Raw genomic sequence first — 25,897 nt, forward strand, 5'->3', positions numbered from 1 at the left:
ATAAAAATGGTGCCTTGATCACGACAGGGGACGTACCACATCATTACTTTTGATGACGGATATGTAGTAATGAATACATCCTAAACAAACCTGAGTAGATGGTGCCATTGACTTCCACTGAGACAGTGATGCTGGCATTTCCATTGGTTGAGATGCTGAGAGACATGTCCTGCTGCTTCTCATCTGAAGAGACAGAAATATTTTTTTAACTAAATGCTGATTTCAAAAGGCCGAATACTGATGCAATCAATTATATATATGAAGAATTTCATATCTGTATAAAATTGAGATACTTTGACATTCTTAGAACAAAATCATTAGGGGTGCTACTTGCCAAATAATTCAATTCAATTCACTTTAATTTGTATAGCCCATTCTCACAAATTAAAAATGTGCCTCAGAGGGCTTTACAATCTGTACACATATGACATCCCTGTCCCAGGACCTCACAATGTGAATAATAGGTTTCTCTTTTGACTCAATAAATATGCACCGGCAAACTTACATCATTTCCGGTTCTTTTTCTAGTATTTTGAAAAGCACAAACCTCGGGTGGTGATGGTGGGGGCTGCCAGGCGCATGTTCATGGGCATTTGGGAAGCCATGGCCAGCAGGTTGTGTTGGAAAGCCTGCTGCATCAGGCGCTGCTGCTCCTCCGCCAGGCGGGCCATCTTCCTCTCCGGCCCCTCTCCGCCGGTCTCCAGCTTTTCTCTGAGCTGCTCCAGAGTCGCGGCCCTTGCAAAGCCTGCGACCTGCTGGTGGCCCAGGGCCAGCGCCATGGAGGGTCTTGCCGTCATAATGGAGGGGGTCATGTCTTCTGGAAGAGGGAGTAAAGGGGGAGCGTTAGTTTAATGAATCGTAATGGATCAGTTAGTTTGTTAGCTGGTTGAATGTGAAAGGTGGTAACATTAGAATTAAATCCAATCAGAAAATTGTAATATGAGAAATCATTGCATCTCAATGAAAACTCCCATTTTAATATTTAATTTTATATATTTCTAATTTTAAGATAGTAACAGATTACAGAGACCACCAGCTCAGAATGAACTTCCCAGAACCCCAATTTACGACGCACTCACTTGAATGAAAACAAAACATTGAACATTGAAAAAGCAGTTTCACATCCATAATCACTGCGTCAGTCAAACCACACGGTGTATGATCTGACCCCATGAAGCGATTTGACGGGTAAAATACAGTGCGTTACGACACAAGTCATGCCACGGATGTGCCGCAAAGTCACATTCCAGCCAAGTCAAAACGACATCAGATAAGACGGCAGCGTAATGACAGTTATCAACAAGATCCTACTGATGTGGACAGAAGGCTTCAAAGTTCATAAAGTGTCCCCCCCAGCGTGGGAACCGTGTTATTAATCAGGAGTAAAGGTGAGGGCTCTCAGCAGCCTGAAGCAAGACTGGTTCACACGTGGACTCTTAAAACACCTGGATGGACCACACACACACCCACGCTCACACAAGTCATATACAAAGATTGAAAAACTGCACGTACACACTCTGATGGCAAGATAGAGAGGGAGGGAACATGACATGTTGCGGGAATGTAATACGCAAATGTAACAGCACACTCGCATGCCAACATTCCTGCACGCGCACACACATTCATACCCATACACACGTGTGCAAACACATGCGCTCACATTTGACATTAAAGGAGCAGGTCCTGGGATGAAAACTATTTTGGTCTAGTGTCAGGGCTTATACATATAAATAATTGAATATATATATATATTAGGGCTGTCAATCGATTAAAAAAAATTAACTAATTAATCGCACATTTTGAAATTCATTTATCGCGATTAAAAGTTGTTTTTCTTCTTTTTAAAGACAAAACTTCACACAGAGCTGTGTTTTCAAAGAGGCTCCTACCTATAAAGCGAGGTATTTAATATTGTGGATGATAAATTGTTTCTTCAGTGAAACATCAGATTAGTAAAAAAAAGAAGTATATTGAGACCCCATTGGTCCTGTCATCTTTAACACTGAACAACAGCAGAACCAGTGGCCTTGGTAAACTGACTGACATTCAAATATGTCACGTTCACCCTCTGGAGGCTGGGGGCATGTTCTCCATTTTACAAAAAAATGTAAATTCACCTTTTAAAGGCGTTTGCATATGACACACCCCCATGTGTTCTAAATCAAACATTCCAGAACAATCTCAGCTCTCTATATATTGAGGCACATTGTCCTCGCGCCGTGTTCTCTGCCGCGGTTTGAAATTCAGGGGAGTGAAAAAACTTCAACGAACACCGGAAGTAAACAAAGTTGCGTTAAAATATTTTAGTGCGTTAACGCGGCCAAATTAATCGCATAGATTAACGCGTTAACGCTGACAGCCCTAATATATATATATATACACACATACATATACACACACACAATACATTTATAATATATATATATATATATAAATAATTTATTTTAAATTATTTTGCGATACTGAAATATAAGCCGACCTAAATCATTCAACCCTTATGTGCAAGTATGTGTTAATTCAGGCGCCCATGCTCAGTTGTTCTTAAGTGCGACAGAGGGCAGTGTTTCCCTATGAATACTTCAAAGTCTCAACACATCTGTAATGGGAACTCCTCAGTTCGATCCCACCAGTCTATATTCTCTGGGGTAAACATTTACCAGTTCATACTGAGCATTGACACAAGCAACACCCTTCTGAACCCGTCATAGTTACACACACATCTATCTCCGAGCTGCTGGTTACTTGCAGACAGGCTTGAGTTGGAAGGTAATTCCCACATACCGCAAGAGTATTTTTCCTGTATTTTTATTTGGGGAATAAAGATTAGCCTCCACCTTAGGCCGCCGTGAAGTTCTGCGTTTATTTTTCAAAATATGTAGGATACTAAGTGGCGTAAACCTCGCTAGAGGTTGTATTAACGCCATCAGAAGACTCCGTATCTGACCGTGGACTGCATGGTTCCTACCTTTCTTCAGAGAGTGTCCCGGTGAGCCCTGCAGGCCGTTGAGGACCCCCGAGGCCCCTGCCCCGAGGGCTGAAAGGTGCATCTTTGGCGGCGAGAGGATGTGGGGAGCCGTGCTGGGAGAGGGCGAGAAGCGGAAGAGGCTGCTGCTGTAGCTCGGGCGACGGCCCTCGCGTCGGTTACTGTCGATGGCGGCCTGGAGCTCACCGGGGGAGCTGAGGCCTTTCCTCTCGCACTCATACGGGTACAGGTATTTCATGTACCTTGAGGGGAGAACACACACAGACACAGAGCATCAGATCACCACAGCAAAGTTCACATAGTAAGTATTAGCACCACCAGACTTACTGGCTTCATCCGGCTCAGAAACATAACCACACACAACCAGTACCAGCGGACTCAAAATCAAAACGTACTTATGATGATCTGTTATGATCTCTGACAAATATTTACTTTAAAAAGGTGACATATCAAGAAAAACTCCTTCAGTGCTTGTGCATATACACTTAGGTATCAGGAGTATCTGCAAAACCACAAACTGAATTAAGGCAACCTAGTCAGTTTCTTTGTGAGCGCTTTAGATCAGACAACATGTGATTTAGCGTGACATTCAGATTTGGCTCCCCTCCCCATGTCACATGCAGACTCATTATATAGCAGCCCCCATCAGAGGATCTTTTATCCCCCAGCACTAACATGGAGCATTTGTGTGTGTGCATTAAAGCATACACATACGTTCTTGTAGAAACCCCAAACTACAACTATGAACCTGAAGATGAGCATGGTACGTCACCCTTTAAAATACTACTTAAGCACATAATACGGGCTGTCAGCAGATGTCAAGAACAGTAATCTCTGCATTTGAAATGTTTTTTCCCCCCCCAGCTGACCAGTGACTAAATGAACGAGCAGACATGTAATCAGCTTCACGGACAGATAAAGGGAATCAGACAAACACGTACTGCAGTTAACCGGTTGCTGCAAAACCCTTAAACCCATTTAAAATGCATTTACTCCAGAAAGCTGACAGTAACCTTCCTATCATTAAACATCACAGGGTTTAATGACAACTTGGTATGACAATGTTGTGCCAAAAAAAAACACATTGTATATGAGGTGCATAATTGGATGACATCACAGGGTCTCCACAAGTATATGCACATGCACAGCTCTCGTATCCCCCCCCCCCCCCAAACCTAGAAGAGAATTGGTTAAAATGAATAAAAAGTGTTGTGCATGCTGGCTGCATGATGGTGGAAAAGAGGATCAATAAAACGCTATGAGCAGCGTCCATTAGAGACAACGGAGCAACGCTGGACACAATGGTCCAGCAACATAAAAAATACATAACGGTTCATTCGGGCACCCTGCCAGTGGACAGGAGAGAGAGGTGTGACATCTACGGCAGGATTTCCATCCAGATAGCGGGATCGTTCAGTCGCAGCTCGCTGTACAATCTGTCAGTCAAACCGCACCTTAGTCATTGTGAACTCTGACCCAGATCACATCAATAGATCTATGGGAATCAATTGGGGCTATGTGTGATGTAATGGGCGGAGGGATTGCATGTGAAGAGGGAAAGGCGACCTGGTGGAGGAAACAAACACTACATCACGGGTTAATATTGACGTCCGCACTAATAGCAGCACACACAGAAATCCACATATTCATGGCATAAGGAAGATGATTGTTTCCAGGTGACAAGTCACACACACTTCAGCTTCTTTATTTAGTTTCCGCAAATTAAATTACAGTTTATATAAGATTAAGATAAGTCGGACTGGGACAATTTATAGCTTCAGCCAATTTAATTAATGTAGCCGTTTTTTTATTTTTGCAACACGGCTGCAAAGACTTACTGTGTGCGCAGGGTGAACGCAGCGCTGGTGATGGAGGTCGGAAGGTTGAGTCCCTTTGTGATTTCGCGCCAGATCTTCTTGTTGATAACCTCCACCAGCCCTCCCTTCTCCGTCACCAGCTTGTACAGCATGTACAGATCCAGGACCTGCTTGGCCATGATGGGGATACGATTGACTGGGGTTCCTGTGGAGGAGAGGGGAAAACCATAACATAAAATCAATACAGTATAAATCATATATCTGAATTTGCGAGGGCTTAGTGAGGCACAAGGAATGCTTTATGGTGGATGAAGTGCATTTGTATCACGTGCGCATGCATTTTTAACATGGACAATCCCAAAGGGAATGGAACCCGTAATGCGGACAATTTCTCTTGTGTGCGAGTCCCTGCTCAGACATATCGGCACCTAACACAGAAAATACATTTAAAGCTGCTGCAGTGTAAATGATGAAGCGGGGCGAATTCTAAATTATGCATTCATTCATCAACCAATCAATGCCAAAACACCCAGAGTCATTTTAGACCTCGACATACAGATACTAAGTGCTGACAGGATGCTGGGAGGAGAAGGGTGTCCGGCCTGCTGCCTGCACGGCCGTTACATTTGGCTTGAAAACATATTAGCCGAGTTAAGGCAATCTGACTTGACCTGGAAAAGGGGATTCGCAAACAACACAAAGCAAAGCGGCTCGAGACTTTTGATACAGATGCATTAATCTTGTCAACAGTTTATCTGCAGTGAGGCTTGCAGGGAGCGCGGCACGGTGGGGGGAATCAAAAAGTGCAATGTGCAACAGTGTAAAGGTGCGTTCACACCAAAAGCGAAACTATTTTCGCGCGACTGAATCCCATGAAAGGTCAACGTACAGCGCGTGTGGCTGCGATAGACGCGATATTTTCCCGGGCGGCGCGTTTGGGGCGTCGCGATGTGGGCGACGCGTTTCCAGCGACACAATTTTCGCCCCGAGTTGAAATATTTCAACTTTGAGGCGGACATCTCGCAACTCGGGCCAATCAGCTCTTGAGTTCCGCTCTCGTCGCGCTGGAAGCGGAAGTCTTTCAGGCTTAACAGTGACTTCATCGGTGAAAGTGACCGAGCTGAGTGAGCCTACGGGTGATGTCATGAACCCAAACACGAGGGCGTTAGTGTGTGGGACGTCCACAACAAATATAAAGCAGAACTAGTGGTTAGTTATTCTGGTGGATGAAGAAAATGATAACGGTCTTTACGGATACGAGACACGGAGATAAGCCCCGCCCCTCATGGTGAGAACACGGTGAACGGTCGAGCGAGTAAACTCACGCGTTTTGGGCGACGCGAAAAATAGTTTCGCTTTTGGTGTGAACGCACCTTAAGCATGTAGCGGGAGGAGGGGACTGTGGATTGTGACGACCTGCTAATCCTTGAGCAACGGTGGGTGGGGGGGCGGGGCTCCTGGACAGTGTTGCCAGATCCGCGTTTTTCCCACGGAATTGGGCTACTTTTCAAGTGTTGCCGCGGGTTGAATTTCTTGTCCGCTGGTTCGGGTAGACCTATTTTGCATGAAAATTACATGAATATCTTAAAATAAAAATCCATATTTTAAATGAAATAATTTATTTATACCCAAATCCTACACAACTGACTCCAGATCAGCACGTACACACATGAACATGGACTTTAAAAGCAGTGTATATGGTTTGGCACGGGCATATTTTGAGTTCTGATATTGGGCTGGTTTTATTGGCCATTGGGCTGGTTTTGGGCTGGTTTTGATTGGCCATTGGGCTGGTTTTGTCACACAGACCTGGCAACCCTGGGCCGCTCTGACAGGGACACGAAGGCTCCGACAAGTCAAGTGGACAACTTCATATCGACGGTTACGTTCGAGGCGTTGAAACTAAAGCTTTCGCTGCCGTGGTGTTCACTGAGAATTCCGCTTGAAGTTTGTCCAGATTTCTATGTTTGGACCCTGTGTTTGGGCGAGGTGGGAAACCTACAGCCTGTTTATATAGATGCCATCATGGAGCAGTGGTTCCCTGCACGGGGTGGGGGAAGCCGATGAGGCTACGATATTGAACTACCATTGTTTGCCACCACAGTTTCCTCATTCTGCAACTTAACATGGCAACAATGGGTTGCAAGTGTAATTACAGGCAGCCAAGAGAACACATTAAGAACAGAAATACATGAGCAAATATAACATGACATAAATAAACTGGTTCCAGTGGAACCAGTTTATTTGGTACGAATGGAATCCAATAAAACACTCACAAAAAATCCATCCTTTGTCATTTTCCCACTTAAAGATGGTATTAGCTTGCCCCAGATGGTATTGATGTGTGCGAAATAAACACACATTTATAAACCCAAAACATAATTGGAAGACCTCGTCTCACACTGCAACATAAATGTAGAAGACAACAGCAAAACAGCTTGTCGGCTATGTGGTTAGTATTGTTCAGCTGCAGAAAATGCTCTTATGGGAAATTAGCCATCTTATCTCCAGAGCCAATTAAGAATTAACAAAACATGGAGGCCCTTTGCCAAAAGGCTAGTTTCCCTTACAGAACCCATGGATTAAAGCAAGAGGAGAGGAAGAGTATTTCATATTAAATGACCCAAATGTTTCGTCTGTATGAAATCAAATATACATTTATTTTTTATTTTAAAACAAAGAAAACGTTTTTTTATTTTTTCAGAGAAAGCTCATGTTTTCCAGTGGATCGCAAATGTGGTTACCGAATTCACAACAGACCTAAAAGAAGCCACGCTTTATTCTAAAAGGTGGGATATAGCACCAGGAATGCTCTGCTGCCGGCACCACGTCAGTTATTTAATGCAGCGTTGGACATCAATCCTGCATCAAACAATTAGTACAACCAAAAGGGGTCAGAGATCAGCCGGGGGTTATTGATGTGTGAATTAAACTGCAGGTCAGCAGGAAGCCATGTTTTCATACTGGCCCAGACATGAACAATGAGAGCACAACAAATGGGACACAACGGCACTGCCCCCATAGTGACAGGCCAGCAGTTAGTTAGGCCGTAATTCACGCCAACGCTTTTATTCACCCCTTTATCAGCGGCTGCTGACAAATCAAGATCAGATTTGATGCATTTACGAGGAACTACCTTCAGAGCAATTGTAAGGGAGTAAACCAAATAGCTATCTATATATTTTAGGTGTACCAGAGGTGCTTTTGAAACCTAAAGCAGCATTAATTAGTCAACGCTCTCATCAACCAGGTTTCACATTTCAACGTGGCCCAAGCACATGTGAAAGCGCTGGGAAAGCCCCTTTGATAATATCGTAATTGCCCCCCACCCCCCCCAAAAAAAGAATCACATTAGCAACACGTGGGCAGTTAGCCGGAGAGTTCCCTAATTTGAGAGCCAGCCTTTGGTGTCCAACATCTGCTCCGTGTCCAACCCTGGAGACATTTAGCTCTAACAGGCTTAATTAGACAGGTCCAAAACATTTCTTTTGATCACAGAAACATAACTCCTCCGCCTCACACACCCTTTAATTTGCACTCTATCCCGCAGTTACAGTTGTTCCCATTTCAGCCTCATTGCTCACTATTATGTAGAAGAAGACGAGAGACACCGTGATCAGCAGCGTCGCAAGACCACTTCATGCCACTAGCCACGCAGGCCTCAAGTAGGCAACTATTGGGCATTTCATCTCCCTGCAAAGCCCTGATTTGTCCACTCGGCTGTTCCGAGCCAATCTGTAATTGGCTGCAGGCTTCACCTCCCATCATCCTTTGCCCCGGACTGATTTTCCCCCAGGGACAGGGCCATCAGGAGCCTAGTGATTAATGGCACCATGGGTCAGAGGTCGCTCTGGTGGGAAGTGCCGCGGCTGAGGGCCCCCGAACCACTCCCTAAGTCCTTCCTCCGACTTCCACAGCGAACACTAGAGCCACACGGCTCGTCTTCAAACGGCTAGACTTCAAATGATAAGACATATAGATAAAGAGTCTGACAGAACGATGAGGTTTGACCAATACAGATCTTTCATATAACATGTTTGGATAGGGTTTGATTTGAGGTGATGTATTTTTGATATGTTGTGCAGATAATCAATATCTTTTTACTTGCTGAATTTTATGCCCAGGATGATTTCCCAGAAGAGAAACTATTTATAGCATTTACATTATGGGAAAATAAATCTCTCCATTAACACACAACAGAATGATAATAAAACACATTCACGCAAACTCAATTATACAGTAAAATATGATGTAATCCAGTAAAAAGCCTTTTAGCCATCCTTCCAGAGGCTGGAGACATCGATCAGGCCATACCACAATCAGTAATAATGACTCGTAGTGGCACCATGCGCTGAGCTAAAGCAAACAGACAGAGACAGACCATCTGAATTAAACATTCCCATTTCCCACCTCACATCCAGCTTTCTATCTCAATGGACGGAAGGGGAAAAAAGAAGGAAAAAAAAGGACCAAGGTCCTTTTATTTGACCCCTGACCTATTTTTAGTAGGAAACAGCTGTTCACATTAAAGGGGGCTTCTATAATAAATCAATTGGGTGCCCCTGGCACCAGTTGTGGTATATTGCACATCGCTGACTTCACATGATGGGAATAAAAAAAAAAAATTAAGTGACAGAATGACACCCATCCAGCGGACAAGACACAGGAAATGCATTTTTACTGAATGAGCATTGGCTGGTGTGAGGTTTTACTAACATCTACGGGGGATCCATGTCATCTCACAGTCTTTGGTTACTTTAATCCCAGTGGTAAATTTGTTGGATTATTCAACTTTTTTTTGACTTGATGACATTAATTCCAATGTAAAGAGTGCATCTGATGGGAAAACAGAGATAGAGCAGGGTGGGAAGAAAATAGAATAGAGCGAGAACAGAGATGAATTAAAAAGGTGCGAAAAAAAGACAGCCGCTTTTTGGAGCTTTCAGGAGGGAAGGGAGGGAGGCTAGAAGGGAGGGGGGAGGAAGAAGGGGGAAGGTGCAGTAACTTGCCAGCTGGAGAAAGACTGGATTACTGCTGTAAGGAAGGTGTCAGCCAACACAAACAGCCCCTGGCCTCGTGGCAGCGTCTGAGTCCTTTCAGAGCACCCCCAGCCCAGCCACCCACACCTTCCTCCTTCCTTCCCCAACCACACCAGATAACACCAAACCAGGGATCGCACTCCCCGCCCTCCACCGCCTCAGTTCAGTTGACGTGCGCTCACTTGGCGCACTCGACCGACCGTTAGTGAGAAACCCCGATGCCAAAGGAGCAAGCGTGCACACTCTCTGGCCTAAAGTAAGAAGCCGTTAAATCATTTGAAGGCATAAACTGCAACGAGGAGTAGTATTAGTTGTTGTTGGCGTTTCAAAAGCTCTCCAGTGCTGCAATTCTTCTCCCCCACCCCCCACACCTCGAATTGATGAATTCTGTGATTACAGAACAGCCCAGACCATTCTTTAACGCAGGACAGAAGGACACTGACTGGTGAGACAAATGTCTGGTCTGCACATGCCAAGTGTTTACCTTACGCCGGGTAGCCTCCTGGCTGTTTAGTTTACACGTTTGTGCGTCGGGGGCAGCATATTGTCAGGACCCTGCTCTGCCGGGGTGTGTTTGTTTTATTTTTAATGCACGGCCAGGGACATAAATGGTAAAAAAGCCTCGAGTGTATGGAACTTGCTATCTTTAGTCCAGGCAGAGCCACCACTCGCATGGCAGACCAATTCATATCAAGTGTTAAGATATGCACCCTCCACATTCAGGGAAGTTAAATGTAACGTTACACTATAGATACATCGCTATTCTAAGCGTGACGCTTAAGCCACAGCTGATAGAGATGCGGACAGAGAGATAGAAAAGAGGGGCCGTCTAATAAAGCCCACAATCCAGCATTGTGGGTGGATGTGCGTTATACCGGTGGCTGCATAGGCTTTCATTCTTGTCGAGCCACAAAGCAAAGTACTGCGTCCGCTCCACGCAAATAAGTGACAACTCATTTAGGTGTTCTTTCAAAGAACGCACTTCACCGTTTGCTTTATTGATTACATGGAGAATCTACCTTGTGACTGTCAAGTAATTACCTTCATACGAGCCATAGACATATGTCTCTTTCTTACAGTTTTCTCGACAAAAAGAACAAATACAAAAGTTTCTTTTTCTTTTAAAGGCTAACCTTCAATGAGGGATAAGTCACTTGAAGCTATATTTACTCAGGAAGCAGCAGGAGTAGCTTCTTAGAAAGAATTATTGCAGTGAGCAGACAAGACAGGATTTTTTAAAAAGAGAGCTGTCTCCTGTGCACTGTCAACTCGTTTGGCATGTGGTGTAAAACATCGCAAAACGACAGAGGCTCCAAACAACAGCCAAAAGCTGTAAATCTCTTGCTGGCTGCTGTTCTCGGGTCGGAGAGGCTCACCGGCTACGAATAATGACACTATGAGAACTTGTATTACACGATTAGAGGTCTGCCTTGTACAAGTCGGCAATGAATCTCTGCACTGACAAGTCTGATGCAGTTAATGTGGCGTTTAAAGTACAGTTAACTGGTTTGGCCCGCCTCTATCATTTGACAGAGAGGCGTCTTTGAACTGAATTAGAGCGACAAACAGAGAGAAAGAAAGTGAGTGGAAGAAAAAAGAAAAAGGGAAACATGACACCTACTCCATGTGTCACGAAGATGGGTCACCTGGTGAGATTAGAGGAGGTGAATTGAAAAGGTTAGATGGCCTCTCCGAGTGTAACCTAAGTCCCCTCGATCCCCAGAGACCCAGCAGATCAACTAACGGGACCCCAATCAACGGCGACTGATATGGAGCTGACAGAGACGGGTGAATGGTTGGAGACCGGTCTTCAATTCATGGAGGTTCTCAGAAATAAAAACATTTGAGTTTATATATATATACACACACACACATATATATATACACATATATATGTACATATATATATACACACATATATATGTATATATATACACATATATATATACACACATATATGTATATATATACACATACACATATATATATATGTATGTATATGTGTATATATATACACATTTTATTTGATCTGGATTTTACTGAACGAATTACAATACACATTTACTATAATGTAAGCAATACAGTTTTGGGATATAATTTAGGAAATACCTACATGTATCCTCCACCCTCTCTGTTTGGCATCTTACAAAAAAAGGGGAAGAAATGACTGCATCCATCCATTACTGCTTCGGACAGAGTCTAGTTCCTCCACCCAGCAGCCCCAGTTGAAGGTAACCAACCACTCTATGGGAATGTTTGTCTTCCATTAACATCTAGTTGACTAGTGAAATTGTGCAGGTGGCTGATGAATTTGCAATGTACTAGCCAAAGGCCCAGCGCTTTGAGTGTGCTACTGTGATGCCAGCACGTTGTGCACTCACTTTACGATTAATGAATGGGTCGATACGACCTGCATAGCGCTGTCGGCTGCACGCCTCTGCTCAACATGCAGAAACTACCTGAACCTGTTGTATTGCTCATGCATGAGACATGCATTTAGTGTGGGAACAATGTTGGGAATTGCACAATTCTGGATTTGAAGAAAAAAATGTCATCACTAGTGACAATTTAAGATCTGAGTTTTGATACTTTACCAACACTGTATAGCTATATATGAAATATGCTGAAATGGTGTGTAACGGTAACACAATGGACACACGCTCCAGAGATCATTCAATATTGAGAAAGTATTCATGTTGGATATCCAGTTCTGCTGCGAGTGTTTGAATGTGTCCTTCATTATCTCCCCACTCCATCTGAGGAGCATCTGACACTAGCTTGTTTGAACTAGCTTTAAAAGCCTCCAGCTGTAATGTGATTGGACTAAAAAATAGCTTTTGGCAAAATCCAATTTATTAGCAAGCTTGTTGATAGAAGACCGAATGCGGCAGATGACAGCGAGGACATTTAGAGGAGGGGGAGGTTCACATCTTTGTTGACATGTACGGTGGTTCTAAACACAGACGATACAGGCCTGTATTGTGAGTTACATTCTGGTCAATAAAAGCTGTTTTTCTATCCACAAGTTGAACTACTTAAGAACATGCATGAACACATTAAGAGGTATATAGTCAACAAAATGTTGGGACCAAAACCGGTTTGATGGCCAAGCACTGAGTCCTAATCCATCTAGTTTTAAACCGCGATGCATCAGATATCAAACACACTCGACAACATGCACGAGAGTATATCAGCCGATGCCTTTGTTCAGACACAAATAAAAAACGTAACAGCTTGTTCCAGCATAGTGGACGACCTCTGCTCTATATTTACATCCGACTGGAAGAAAAAGTAACCCAATAGCTTGGCCTTGTAAACGGCCATCTCTGCTCTATGCAGAAATGTCAAGAATATATATGTCACAGCAACATGACAATGGTATGTTGTATGCATAAAAGAAGACCCCGGGGGGGGGGGGGGGGGGGGGGCATAAACTGTAGATTCTTGAGACAAAGCTGCGGAGGTCAGGCTCACTCGATCTGCTCAGAGCTCAGATCAAATGTATCTGGGAGATCTGAGAGACAAACAATGAGCGGCGTAATTAGAAGCAATTGAAAAAAAAGAAGAAAACAGCTAATCAAGAGTACGCATAAGAGAAACAATCCAAGGAAGAGAGGTCATGGAAGATGCAGAGAAGAAGAAAAACATGTTCTATTATGGGGATGGTGAGGATTATCTGTGACAGGCTGTCTTCACTGGCAGGTGCAACACGGAAGGTGTCCCTCTCTCCTCCTCGTGAGCTTTATCACGGAGCTAACTGCTTCGATCAATGGACACCCGGATTGACAGATAAAGCCATCAGCTGACGAGTCCATTCGGGGCCCAGCACCACGGATCAATACGGGAGACCTCAGCTGCTATAAGCCAAGGAGAGCGAGGGACATGTGGAATCACAGGCGATTTGGGTGCACGCATGTGTGTGTGTGCACACACTCATCTTGGATATGTCAACTTCTGTCAATGCTAATTACGTTTGGCTTTTGGAATCCATGACGGTCATACATTTACCTTTAAAGGATTCAGCCGATGCTCTTAATGCAGAGTGACTTCAAATGAGATCAATAGCAGCATATGCTTTAATGTATCAACTCCAAACAATACACCCTGGAGGAAAACTACAGCAGTATGAACGGCGTAATGCTTCATTTAAAAACACTTAAAGACGAAGTTACACAACAGAATGAAAACATCAGGAAAAGGGCCATGACATGTCGAGATTTAAGCGAGGTTGCGGACGATGAAACCTCATCAATCTTAACTTGTTAACTGACCAAACTATCCATCCGTGCACCCCAAACAGCAAACCACATCAACTAAGCGGCAATGTTTTCCATTAGGCCCGTTTGCACTCAGGTCTCCGTTGCTGCGCGGCTCTCTTCCAGTGCAGCTCTGCAGAGCTGGAAGAGAGCTCAAGGCTATTGTGCTGGTGTAGGGCTCCTCTGGGGGCAGTAATGCGTTTCATACCATCCATCACAAGGGGTGTGGAGGCCAGGAAACCATGCTTTAAGAGCGCACACAGGACACAGATGGAGAAGCAAGACACGCAGATATGCAGAGATAGCAGAAGTTTGGGGAATGTGTTGGTCGCGGGAGAGCTTCACCAAGAACCCCACAAGACATACAGATATATTTCGAGTAGAAATAATTGTAATATTTCACATGAAAAGGTGCAAAGAAAGTGATGTGCGTTTCAAATTCAACTAGATGTTTGTAGATATTAATGTGGATGTTTTTGATTTATAAAAAGTGTTTAGTTCTGGCTTATTTTGTATTCACCAGAAGCTATGTAAATCCATCTTTTCTTTCCTGCTATTTTCACATTAATCCTTTTAGAAAATCGAAAAAGATGTTGATTTTAAATGGTGTTGCGATACCCTCTTTATTAAAACAGCTTGTGTTTTCACGGACCGAATATAACAGCATTTGTTTTCCAAGGTATTTTTCCAAATGTATTCCACCGAATCCACAACAAAGTGCACGGATCTGAGGAGTCTGTTATTTTGACCCTGACCGATGACCTCGCTGGGAAGCATGAATCTGCTCGGGGCCTGTGCTCGTCCCATTGCCTACTCGGTTTCTTACGTGCGTGTTGATTAAGAATCTCCAAGCTCGGCAGCTTAGAGACTCAAATCCCTGTACAGTATGGTCTGAATTAAAGATGGAGAGCACAGTGGCAATCCAGGCCCGAGGAACCGTCTGGCTAAATGACAGAGGAAGTAACAGGGAGGTGGAGCGGATTGGGGGTTGGGATGAAGAAACAGAGAGGAAGAGACACAACGAGTAGTCTCGGTTGGGAACGGAAACCAAAAATAAAAAAAGGCTTCAGATTCTAATCTGACATCTCTCGCCGCAATCCCAATAAAAAAAACATCTCAAACTACTTTGTTTTGAAAGACGAGAGGAGCAGAACCGACATATACTTGCTCCCCACAGGCAGGGCTGTAATTTGCCAGCCGATGGGTGGAGTCTGCCAAGATAATCTCAGCCCTCGCTCACATCAACACAGTGACCACACAATCTTTGATCGCGAGCACAGGGGGAGGATTTGTCCAATGAGAATAGATGTGTCTCTTCTTTTAGAGTCCGACTTGGCGTAATGATTGGAAAGTAGCAGTTGGAATCTGTGTATCATGTGGGTCCCCACCCTTTCCTGAGAGTAGGGGCCCTTCGCCACCAGCAACGGCCTTTTTGGTACGTTTGCCAGATTATCTTTCTGTTGCTTGGTGAGCTCGCCCAGTTTCAGTCCGCTGACGTGGTGCTTTCAAAAGGGAAATGAAAGAGCAGGGCCTTGCCTCCCTTAACCTCTCCTCTGGCACCCTGTCTGTCCTCGTCTCCTTCTGTGGTTTCGCTGTCTGCCCCTGGTGTTGAAAAAAAAAAAAAAATCTTTTCTCTTTTCACACATACAGACACACGACAGTCACTCACTTGTCTGCTGCTCGTCAGCGTTTGCCCCATCAAAAAAAACAAAAAGTTGGCCCCGCTTCTTTGGAGATCATTAATCATCCAGTGTAGGACAGGAGGCCCCTTAATCAACCCCCCCCCCCCCCCCCAGCCTAACCAAGCCACAGTGCGGCCATCCGCCCCTATCCCCCATGGTGTTATCAAGTTTCAGTGGTTGTAACTGTAGCACAATAAACAGAGGGGGAAGGAGAATGGGGTGGGGGCAAAGGAGGAGGAAGGGGATGGAGTCATAGAGAAAGACAAGAGGACAAAATGTCATTTCCTAACTGCATTTTATTGGCGCAGTCTCAGTACAACACACTTGAAAACTGCATCGATTGGGAGGATTGCATCTTTAACGAGTCAGAATACAGAAGTGAATGAAATAAGTGGATCACTCCACTGTATATGACAACTATTGCATGGATTGTTTGAAAAGGTCGATCGCAAATGAAAATCATTCTGCCCGAAACCCGGCACCATCTAAAATGGACAAACGTCCGCACAATGTCCAGTGTTTTTGTTGCTAAACCAACCCGGTGCTGCCACCTTCCAGAAGTTGTCGGGTGTTAACTAAAAAGGAAAATGAGGCCATATCAAAGAGCCAGAGAATGTTCCTATTGTAGTGTGGTGTTTGTACAGACGGACCCGCCTGTTACGAGGGCCAGTGTGAGGCTGACCGGGGGAGTAATATAATGCATACATGGATCCCCCAGAGCCCATTCATGGTGTAATTGGTGTGGACAGAGCTCTCGGTCTCAGGGTTACAGTGAGGGAACTTCCTCTAATGTCCTGCTGGGAGGCCACTCTTCCCACACCACACCGAAAATACCAGACTAAACCGAGATGGAAAATGAATTTTCTTCAAATGTGAAACACTGGCAAATTTGTTTTGAAGCTAATCATGTTTGTTTGTTTGTGTGTGTGTGGGGGGTGTCTTTTCGGCTGTAGTAAAAGGAAAATGCAATTTGAATGAGAAATGTGCCCACAATTATGGCCCATGAATGATGGGGTCCACTGCCTGAGCTAAATGAGACGTCTTTATTATAATCATTATCTCCCCTTTGCTGCCTCCTACTCCCTCCTCCTAATTCTAAACATCTTTCCCCAGCCCCGTCAAGACCACAGCAACGTAATGACATAGACAAGTCCGGCTTAGCACTTTATTGCTATTAACGGGCCTAAATCGACTACACAGGGATTTCCCCCTAAAATAACTCTTAAGCGGCGATAGAACACCATGTGGCCCCTCTTAAGCTGAATCTACACTTCACATGAAGAGCGTCACGCTGGGATGGAGCTAGCCTTTCCTGACCACGACGTGTGGGAGGGATTTTCTGGCTGAACTCGAAAGAGCTAAAACACTTGTCTTTACCCCCTTCTTTCTTGACTGTTGATTTCACTGAACAGGAGCCTTTCTCTCCATTTCTCTCTCTTTCTCTCTCTCTGGCTCTGTCCATCACAGCCTGGGGCCATTAATCATCTCAAGTGGACAGCGCTGACAGGCAGTTGGCTGCATTACTCCTTATTTTTTTCCCCTCTTTATCGCACACCCGTAGATCCCGCAGCCCCCCACCCATTCCACCTTGATCACCTCTTCCCAGCCCCACCTCCTGCCCCGAACCCCCATCCCAAGTGAGAAAGTGGCCGGGGTGTCAAGCCATAACAAACATCCCCCCCCCACCTCCCACCGCCCCATCTGCTTCATCGAAACCTTTGAGGTGGTTAATGGGGTCGGAGCTTTTCTCCCAGTGGGCGTGAAACAGCACCAAAAGAAACAAAACTGTAATGGATATGATGGACAGTGACTCTGAAGACCAACATCCTCTGCCCACACTTCCAACACGAGGAGGCCTCCTGCATTTACATTACATTTACATCTCGGGGCCATTCGCAGAAGTTTGTAGTCGCAGCAAAGGACAGGAGGTTCTCCAGCGGATCAATGTCGAGCTCCGTCTTCAAAAAAAAATTCAAAGAAATAAATAGTGCGAAAGGGTCAATGGCGAAAAGGGGCCCAGCAATAGGTGTTGAAAAGCTAAGAAGAAAAAGGTAGAGAGGATCTGCATGTGTGGAGTCTGCCATTTATGTGATTCAGAGCCCATCAATGGGCCCCTTTACGCACAGACAGGCTTTAGGACAGCTGCTAAAATTCCTCAGCCATTAACACTCACACACACACACACACACACACACACGTGCCTGTTTTTAAGCGCAGAGGCAGGAAATGGGAATCCCTCGTAAGTTTTCCTTCCGCTGTAGCTTTCCTCTCAAGACCTAGAGGCCCCACTGTGAGGTGGGAAAAAGCACTTCACCATTTGTCTCTCTCCGACCAATCTGCTTCACAACAAGCTAGTGCTTTATAAGCATTCGGCTTGTAAGGTCAGTGAAATGATGAGGCTGCCATTTCCCACATCACCATCTGTTATCCGCACCCCCCACACACACACATGCACACTTGTTCCGCATAGCAACATTAAATGAAAAAAAGCTGTCCAAGTACTCTGTCATTATTTTTTTTTAATATATTGACCAAAATATTGGGGAAGTAAAATGGAAGGAGTAAAACGCACAGTAATTAGAAGGTACCATTAACAAGAGCTTAGCTAGGCTTGCTCCCCATCCCTTGAACTCTTGGCACCAACAGCAAAAGGGAATCCAACAAAGCAATTTGTTCCCTGTGATTAAGATTCTGGTTTAAGAGACAGCAGAGGTCAGCCAAGTGCCTCTCGTCTGAAGGGAGGAGTGACAAACTCACTTGAGACGTAGCTGAAATTAAACCCCATCCTCCTGCACAATGCTCTCTAATGCAAATAACAGCGTCCAAGGCCGATCCTGAATCTGCATTTGAAGCACAATGCAGCCATGGCAGATTTATTCTAACCTTTCCAGTCATTTCTATGACTGCATATGTTCTTTCTTCTTCCAGTTGGGGCCCTTTCACTTCCCCTCAAAGGAAAACACACAAAGAAATAATAAAAGATAAACAAAACCTGTGTCCATTCTTGCCTTAATCTTCTCCCGCACACTATTATAGAGGAGCACTTGGGTGACACCGTAATGTTTGTTACAACTGTTGTCGGCCACTGACCCTTGCAACCCAAGGTGGAATAGTTTTACAAGCTAATTTGTCTTAACTTGTCTCTTCTTGCTTTTTCAAAATGCACTCCATATTTGTGCTGCTCAAGACTAAACAATGGGGCGATAAACAGGACTTGAAAGTCAACCTATTTATCCGTGCCGAAAATAAACGCAAAGCTAGTGAGAATGATGTGAAATGACGCACTTTAAAAATCGGCCAGTTATCCGCCGTCTGGTGGCATTTTAGTCAGCTTGATGGATTTCCCCGTCTGACCAGCACGAGTAAAGGGTCAGCCAACCACTCGCAGCGCCTGCCACTGGACAGAGATGCTAACAGGGCCCTGACAGATCCTGTCCCTCCCTTTCTCTCTCGCTGTCTCTCTCCCCAACTCTGCTTAATTCATCACCCTCCAAACAAGACCCCCGGGTGCCAAGACCAGACCAGACACTCAGAAGACGCTCGTCGTGCGAATGAGAGCTCGCCGACACGCACGTACGACGATGCACATGGACCTGGCTACACAAATTTTTGCACCATCATCATCCGTCACAGTCTTACTAAACAAACCATGTATCACGTACACACTCTCATACATGGTGACAAAACAGAATGAAGTATGAACGCACACACAGACCATAATCACCCATCACAAGCACTGCCAAAACATAATGTAAAGTATGCACCACTGTAATAACATTGTGATTCACCTTGGGAGGTATTTCTAAAGCCATTTAATTTGTTTGGCAACAGATTTGTCTGATAGAAGCTTAAGTGCATTCGCTGCCCTGGTCAGAGGGGTTTGTAGGCAGCGTCAAAGCAGCACGCGGTCAGCTGAGCCTCTCTGGCTGTTGGGCAACTAAATAAGTTAGGCCGGTGCTAGATCCTCTCGGCTTTGATACTGCTGCGCCACAGGATCACCGGGGGAAGATCTCACCTGCTGATCTCACCTGCTGACCCCTTAAAGGCTTTACTCTGGGGAAGGGAATTAGCAGGGGATTTTCTGAGCCAGTGAGAGTTAGAGCACGTTTTCTTTTTCTTTTAATTGATCGATGACAGAGCACACTTGATAGCTATGGGACAAGCCAAAGCATGTGTAACAACAAAGCCACAAAGAAAATAACTATTATGTTTCTATCTTTACATACAACCGGAGCGATCCGGAGTGATCCGGTTGTATGTGCTCGACCAAATAAGCCATTTGTGCTGTAGGCTGAACACCAATACAGTGACATTCCAGATGCAGTGTAAGTAAAAAGAAAAGAAAAAAAAATATATATATATAGATATATATAGAAACCCCGCCTTTACTCTGGGGTGCCCAACCTGAAAGAGACAGACACCTCTTAATATAATGTGGATTTCTCGGGGGTGCTCTTACCTCTTTTCTGCATGAAAGTGAAGAGGTCATCCAGGAACTCCTTCCTTTTGGAGTCATTGTCCAGTTCATACAGCTGAGAGAGGAAACAGAAGCTTTAGGGTCACGATGCGCCACCTTGTAAGTTGACCACTGCATGTCGCAACCGTCCCCTTGCTCTGCGTCTGCACGGCTGGCTCTAGTTGTCAGCATGTTACGTTGTTTCTTTCTTCCAAAACAACACCACAAGCAAACACATTCTCTATTTCAATTAGTTGAATCTGCAATGTTCTTTGCAGTGCAAATGTTGCGTTTCCTCAGAGGCTCAAAACAAACATGCATGTCACCGGCCAGCGGACCACTAGTCTCGCGGTCATCCTTAGTCGCGTGCTCAAGTGGAACTTTTAGCAGAAGAGGTGAGGCAACACGAGTCAACGCCACAGGGATAAATGTTCGGCTCTGCGATCAGTTATAAAAGGTTAACTAAACTTATTCACAATTTCCACTAGTTTGATATCAATAAGAGTTAATGTGGTTACGTAATTGGTGTCAAGGCTTTTTTGGGTTGTTTAACACTTACCTTAGCAAAGTCTCTGGAGGCCTCTCCTCTTCCTCGGTTACTGTCAGCGTCATCCGCCCAGCCTGCACTCCCGTTCTACAACGAGAGAGAGAACACAGATAGGGTGAGTAAACAGACAAAAAAAAGTGACAAACACCTAGAGAGTAGTAACTATTATTCGTTTATTAAAGTGTGACAACAGATATAGAGGAGGAGGAAAGACACGTTTGTTTTGCAACTGAGGTCCCTGGCTGGAAGTGAAGTGGGGACTTTGCTCCACCACTAACGTCGTCGCACATTTGTAATTCTTAAGAATGGACTTTGACCTCTAACATTTTTTGGTCTCAAGTATGTTCATTTGGAGTTCTAGCAAATAATCCATCAGGTTGATAATGACCGTGGGCGACAATGGTAATGTCCAGCAAAAAAGAAAGGAAGCGCAGCAAACTCTAAGCTAGTTACAACAACTACCAACATTCTGCAACACACACGAAAACCAATTCAAACTCAAACTCTAAAAGTGCATTTTTCCAGGGGTTGGAGGAGTAACCTCTGGAGTTATTGTGCCCCTGAGCCCCTGTGTCCCCCTCCCCCTTCATCCTCAAACATCTCCATTTGACCTAAACCATCTGCATCTGGGCCTGCCCTGCCCCCACCCATGTCTTCCGACCCAGCTGGATACAAGGGCCCCCCATCCTTCAATCTTAACGCAGCTGTGACGGGTGGCCAAGTTCATGGAGTATAGCTGGCTGTCAGGAGGGGCCAGGGGAGGGCGGGCTGGTCAGTAGCCCTAACACGCGTACACATACACATTAGCAGTGGCTGGTCATGGCTGTGTGTATGCTTGTGAGTGCAAGCAGGCAAAGGGGGTTGAGGGGCAATGGCCCCACAAGACGGGAAGGAAGGAAAATAGGGGGTAGAAAGGGGTGCACGGTATGTGCCGAGCAGGAATGTCTCCTGAAGACAAAACCTATAAAAGCATCAGGAATCAAAACAAGATCCGTTCGAAGGGGGACGTTAATAGCTGCAGCCCGGGGTCCAGTTTCAAACGGGAGCCCATTGGTCAGTGGCAATTACAAGGCCTGAAACGAGAGATGGGAGGGCAAAGGTTGTCAAGGCCCCTGAGAGCAAGTCATTTTCACCCTCTCACTCTCTGTACGTGTAACGGTTGTCAACAGCCATGCTCCCTAAACAAATACTGACCAGCCATCAACTTAAAACCCGCTGAAAATGGGACATTTCGGGGTCGGGTCGGCCTTTTCGTTTTACAAAATGTCATATCCACATATACATGAATACATAAATGACTGCGAACACCCGCCCTTCCACAAAAAACAAAAACAAAATAGTCAGCAGTACAAAGCGGGGAAACTCACGTGCTTACTGACAACATCATTAGCCGTCAGAAATAGTTATTTCCCATCTGAGTTTAGTTTCCAAATGCTTAATTCAAGTAGGGGAAAACTACTATTTGAAGTCCAATGTTCAAAGACATAGGAGGAGATTGCTAACCCCTCAAAAGTGAGAGTTCTATCTACTTTTATAAGCAATTATTTCATCACATCGGCTTCTCAGATGATATCTTGTGCTAGAAATTATTCCACAAACGCAGCTCACTCCGAATCAGAAATGCATTTTGCCGTCAATTTACATTATCTGTAGTATGTCAGAGAGATTACAACAGGATCGCCATGTGAAGGTAAATATACCGTGCGATACATTTGGAGGCCTTATAGACCTTTGCACACAATCTGACCGCGTCTGTTAACCTTTAACCATTATAAATGATTATAAACAGCAGATAGTTCAGATTGCAGCCATGTATAATCTCACTTGCTTGCTCATGCATGAAAGAAAAGAAAAAAAACCCGTTGCTTTCTGCAGCTTTTATACATGCTGGATGTTCCCTATGCAGTGGCCAGAGGTCAACACTATATGTAATCTTAGTCCCAGTTACCAAACAGGGAGTCATAAAGCTGACCGGGGAAACATCATCATTCTGCTTGTCAGCATGTAAATATAAATTCAGTTTTTTTTAATAACAGGAAGATAAACCTTTGTGTTAGATGGTCTTGGCTGTGAAATATCTTTAAATTAAAAAGGGATAATCCTTGCAACAGTATGGCCCACGTGTGTACATACAGGACCTGAACTGTGTTTGGTCATTCATAATGTCTCATACATGCTGGAATTTAACGGACATGCCTGACTCTTATCCGAAGTGACTTACTATGAGTCTTTCCTTCCAACAATAGAAATCTCTTCTAGACCACAATAATCGGACATAAACTACAAAACAACATCCAATGGCTGCTGGGTTACTGGCCTTGGATTGGTTAGGTGAAGACAAATGTGTTTACATCTAAACCACATGCACAACTACACACAAAGACTATGTACACACTAATGCCTCCACGAGGGACACTGTTATGAGAGTGCAGAGGTCAAGGTGTTCCCGACATCAAGAGAGAACAAAAGGTCTAAAAAAGGGACAGAACACCATCATCCAGTCAGTGTCGGGCTCCGGCTTCCTGCTCCATCCTCTTCTCCGCTTGAGCTGAATTTTATGAGGTGCGCCATTTTCAAATGAAACCACCACAGATTTGACACAGATTTAGAGGACTGCTGGGCACATCTTTTACCCTCACTGATGATGCATAACTTAAATATGATTCAGTTGTTGCAGTTACAGGGGACAAATCTTTAATCCTAGTTTAGTACAAAAAGTACTCCAGCGAATCGGATGTGTTACTTTAAAATGTGCATGTTTGTAGATAGAGGTGAGAGACAAAAAATATAACAATGTGATCATTACCAGCATATTATTTTAATATCCATATGGCTGCAAATGTTTAACAGTGTTCCACTGAAGCAAATTGTTTACAGCATGATCTACCATTTCCATCTACGTTTGTTCTATCATGATGACCGACTGCCGTAGCGTCACAATGACAAGCGCCGAAAAGGATAGATGGCGGGAAAGATGTAACATTAAAAGAAACTATTATAATGCTAAATAACAAAAAGAGATATGCTTTCAAAGTAGGCAATTATTTAAACTTTTAACAGAAGTCTTCACCAAAGCATCTTACAATGACAAAGCAGGCCACCACGAGGCCGAGTGGATGACGGTACATCTTTGGATATCAAAACTACCGTTGATTCTTTGTGTTTGGGCTGAGAAGTGTAATTCTGCAAACAAGTTCAGTTGCATCCACAGAAAAAGTCTGCCTCTCTGGCCGCGTAAAAAAGAAAAGAAAAAGCTATTGAAACATGGAAGCCGTTAACCATGAATAGACATGTCGGCTCTCGAATTGGGACCTTGGTCAGCTGAGGAATGTTAACACTACGTTGCGTTTTGTGTCAAGTTAAGAGTGGACACTGATGTTTTGGGACCACTCCTTATGATCAGTCGCCTCTGCCCCTTCATCACATCCAGCGCTCTACCCAGAAAAGGACTTCTTTACAGAAAGACGTTCCCACACCCAGACGACAGTCATGAGAGGCATACAAGCAGGGGCTTTTAAAATTCTGAATGTTTCAAATTAAATGTTCATTGCATGCATCTTGAGGTAAATGTATGTGTATCAAAAGAAGACTATGTTTTATAAATCTTTTTATTTGTAAGAATTAAGGTAACTTATTGTCAGTTATTTTAGACTACAATTTTGTCAGATCAAATTAAATTATAATATTCAAATAAAGCATTAAACATGTGTGTCTATGTATATGCATTGTCAACAGGGCTAGTGCTGCTGGGTGCAGGATGAACAGAAGCCTTCATGTGTTTAAGCCGCCAGGGTTTCCTCTCTCTCCCTCTCTCTCCCTCTCTCTCCCTCTCTCTCCCTCTGGCTGTTAGCAGGTTTACTGGCCAGGCGGTGGGTGGCCTAATCATATTATGGCCATACGTGACTGACTGGCACAGCACCAAATCATGGGTAAGAATAAAGTAGATGACCAGAAGTGAGCTATAGCTGGTCATTGTCTAGGTCTACGGGGCATGTTTTAATTTGTAATTATACTGGAGAGTTTGTAAATAATGGGTCATAGTACACCCTCTACTGTAATTCTCGCGCCAACATTAAATTAATTTGTTTAATCGAAAAAATTCTTGACATTATTTCAGAAGATTTGACTGCACCCCAGTTGGGAAATTAATACATCTGGATTGTGTACTAGTCACATACCATTATTGTCAGTCAACCGTCCTCCATCTGCAACAAGTTGACATTCTTTGCATATCCCTCCATCCGCACCGGACAAACAGCAAAAACACACTCTCCCATTTGAATGTCGATACATGGCTCGGGGGTATTTCTACGCAGCCATTATAGAAAGATGTCTGGAGTAGAGCCACCATTTTAGTGAGACCAGGCATGCCGGAACAAGAAGGGTTAATGGCTGCTGCTTGGGGAGTGGGGGAAGGATGACATTGATTGCTCAGGATGTTGACAGCACTTCTCCAATTTGATAGTGGAGCTGTTATTAGATGAAGAGGCTCATTCTTAATAACGGCATCATGTGATTTTTCCCTTCCCCCTTCCAGTCGGAGGTTGAGTGGGCTCAGATAGCCCTCGAGCGAAGGAAATACTCACTGTGTTCGACTCACTTTGGAAATCATCTCTGGACAATAAAAGCTGGGGTGGGTTTTAAACATAGTTTGAAAAAAGGACGGCGGTAGGGCTGCATGATAACAAATACTGGGTGGGACTCTCTAGGCACATCCTGAATCGATTCCCACTCTCAGGGCAACTATGTGTTTAAAAAACGATCGATTCATCAAAAATGTTTATATAGATGATTTATCTTAAGTACACAAGACGATTTCAGATCTTGGTGTCACAGAACTGTTAAAAATCACAAGGTTAAGAATTGAGTTTGAAATTTACGATCGAGTTTTCTGCATTGAGTCACAATCGTATAAGAGAGAACCGCATTGCATCCAAGAATATTTTTGTTTTTCCCCCATCCCTAAAAGAAATACTGGAATATTATAAGTGCTGTACATTTTAAAGTTAAATGCACTAATCTTAATACAAATATGTGAGCCGAGGAAAACTATGTTCTGCTTCAGTAAACAATTTAAGTGCCAATTATACTATGGATAATAGACTTGGTGACTCTGA

General features: G+C 44.2%; 1 protein-coding gene across 3 annotated transcripts in view; it reads right to left on the reverse strand.

Moving 5' to 3' along the window:
* The window catches only part of LOC130192505 (AT-rich interactive domain-containing protein 3B-like), a 49,769-nt gene that overhangs the window by 3,244 nt on the left and 20,628 nt on the right, over positions 1–25,897 (reverse strand). For 2 of the 3 annotated variants that reach the window (XM_056412543.1, XM_056412545.1), the window contains exons 3-8: positions 20,793–20,867; positions 20,237–20,309; positions 4,822–5,005; positions 2,966–3,225; positions 548–817; positions 91–183 (exon numbers count right to left, since the gene is read on the reverse strand). In XM_056412543.1, coding sequence (XP_056268518.1) covers positions 91–183; positions 548–817; positions 2,966–3,225; positions 4,822–5,005; positions 20,237–20,309; positions 20,793–20,867 — 955 coding nt within the window. The remainder of the gene's footprint in view (positions 1–90; positions 184–547; positions 818–2,965; positions 3,226–4,821; positions 5,006–20,236; positions 20,310–20,792; positions 20,868–25,897) is intronic. The other variant, XM_056412544.1, reaches the window with a different exon arrangement.

Source organism: Pseudoliparis swirei, chromosome 4, assembly GCF_029220125.1.
Source record: "Pseudoliparis swirei isolate HS2019 ecotype Mariana Trench chromosome 4, NWPU_hadal_v1, whole genome shotgun sequence".
In the NCBI taxonomy this organism is placed as follows: Eukaryota; Metazoa; Chordata; class Actinopteri; order Perciformes; family Liparidae; genus Pseudoliparis; species Pseudoliparis swirei.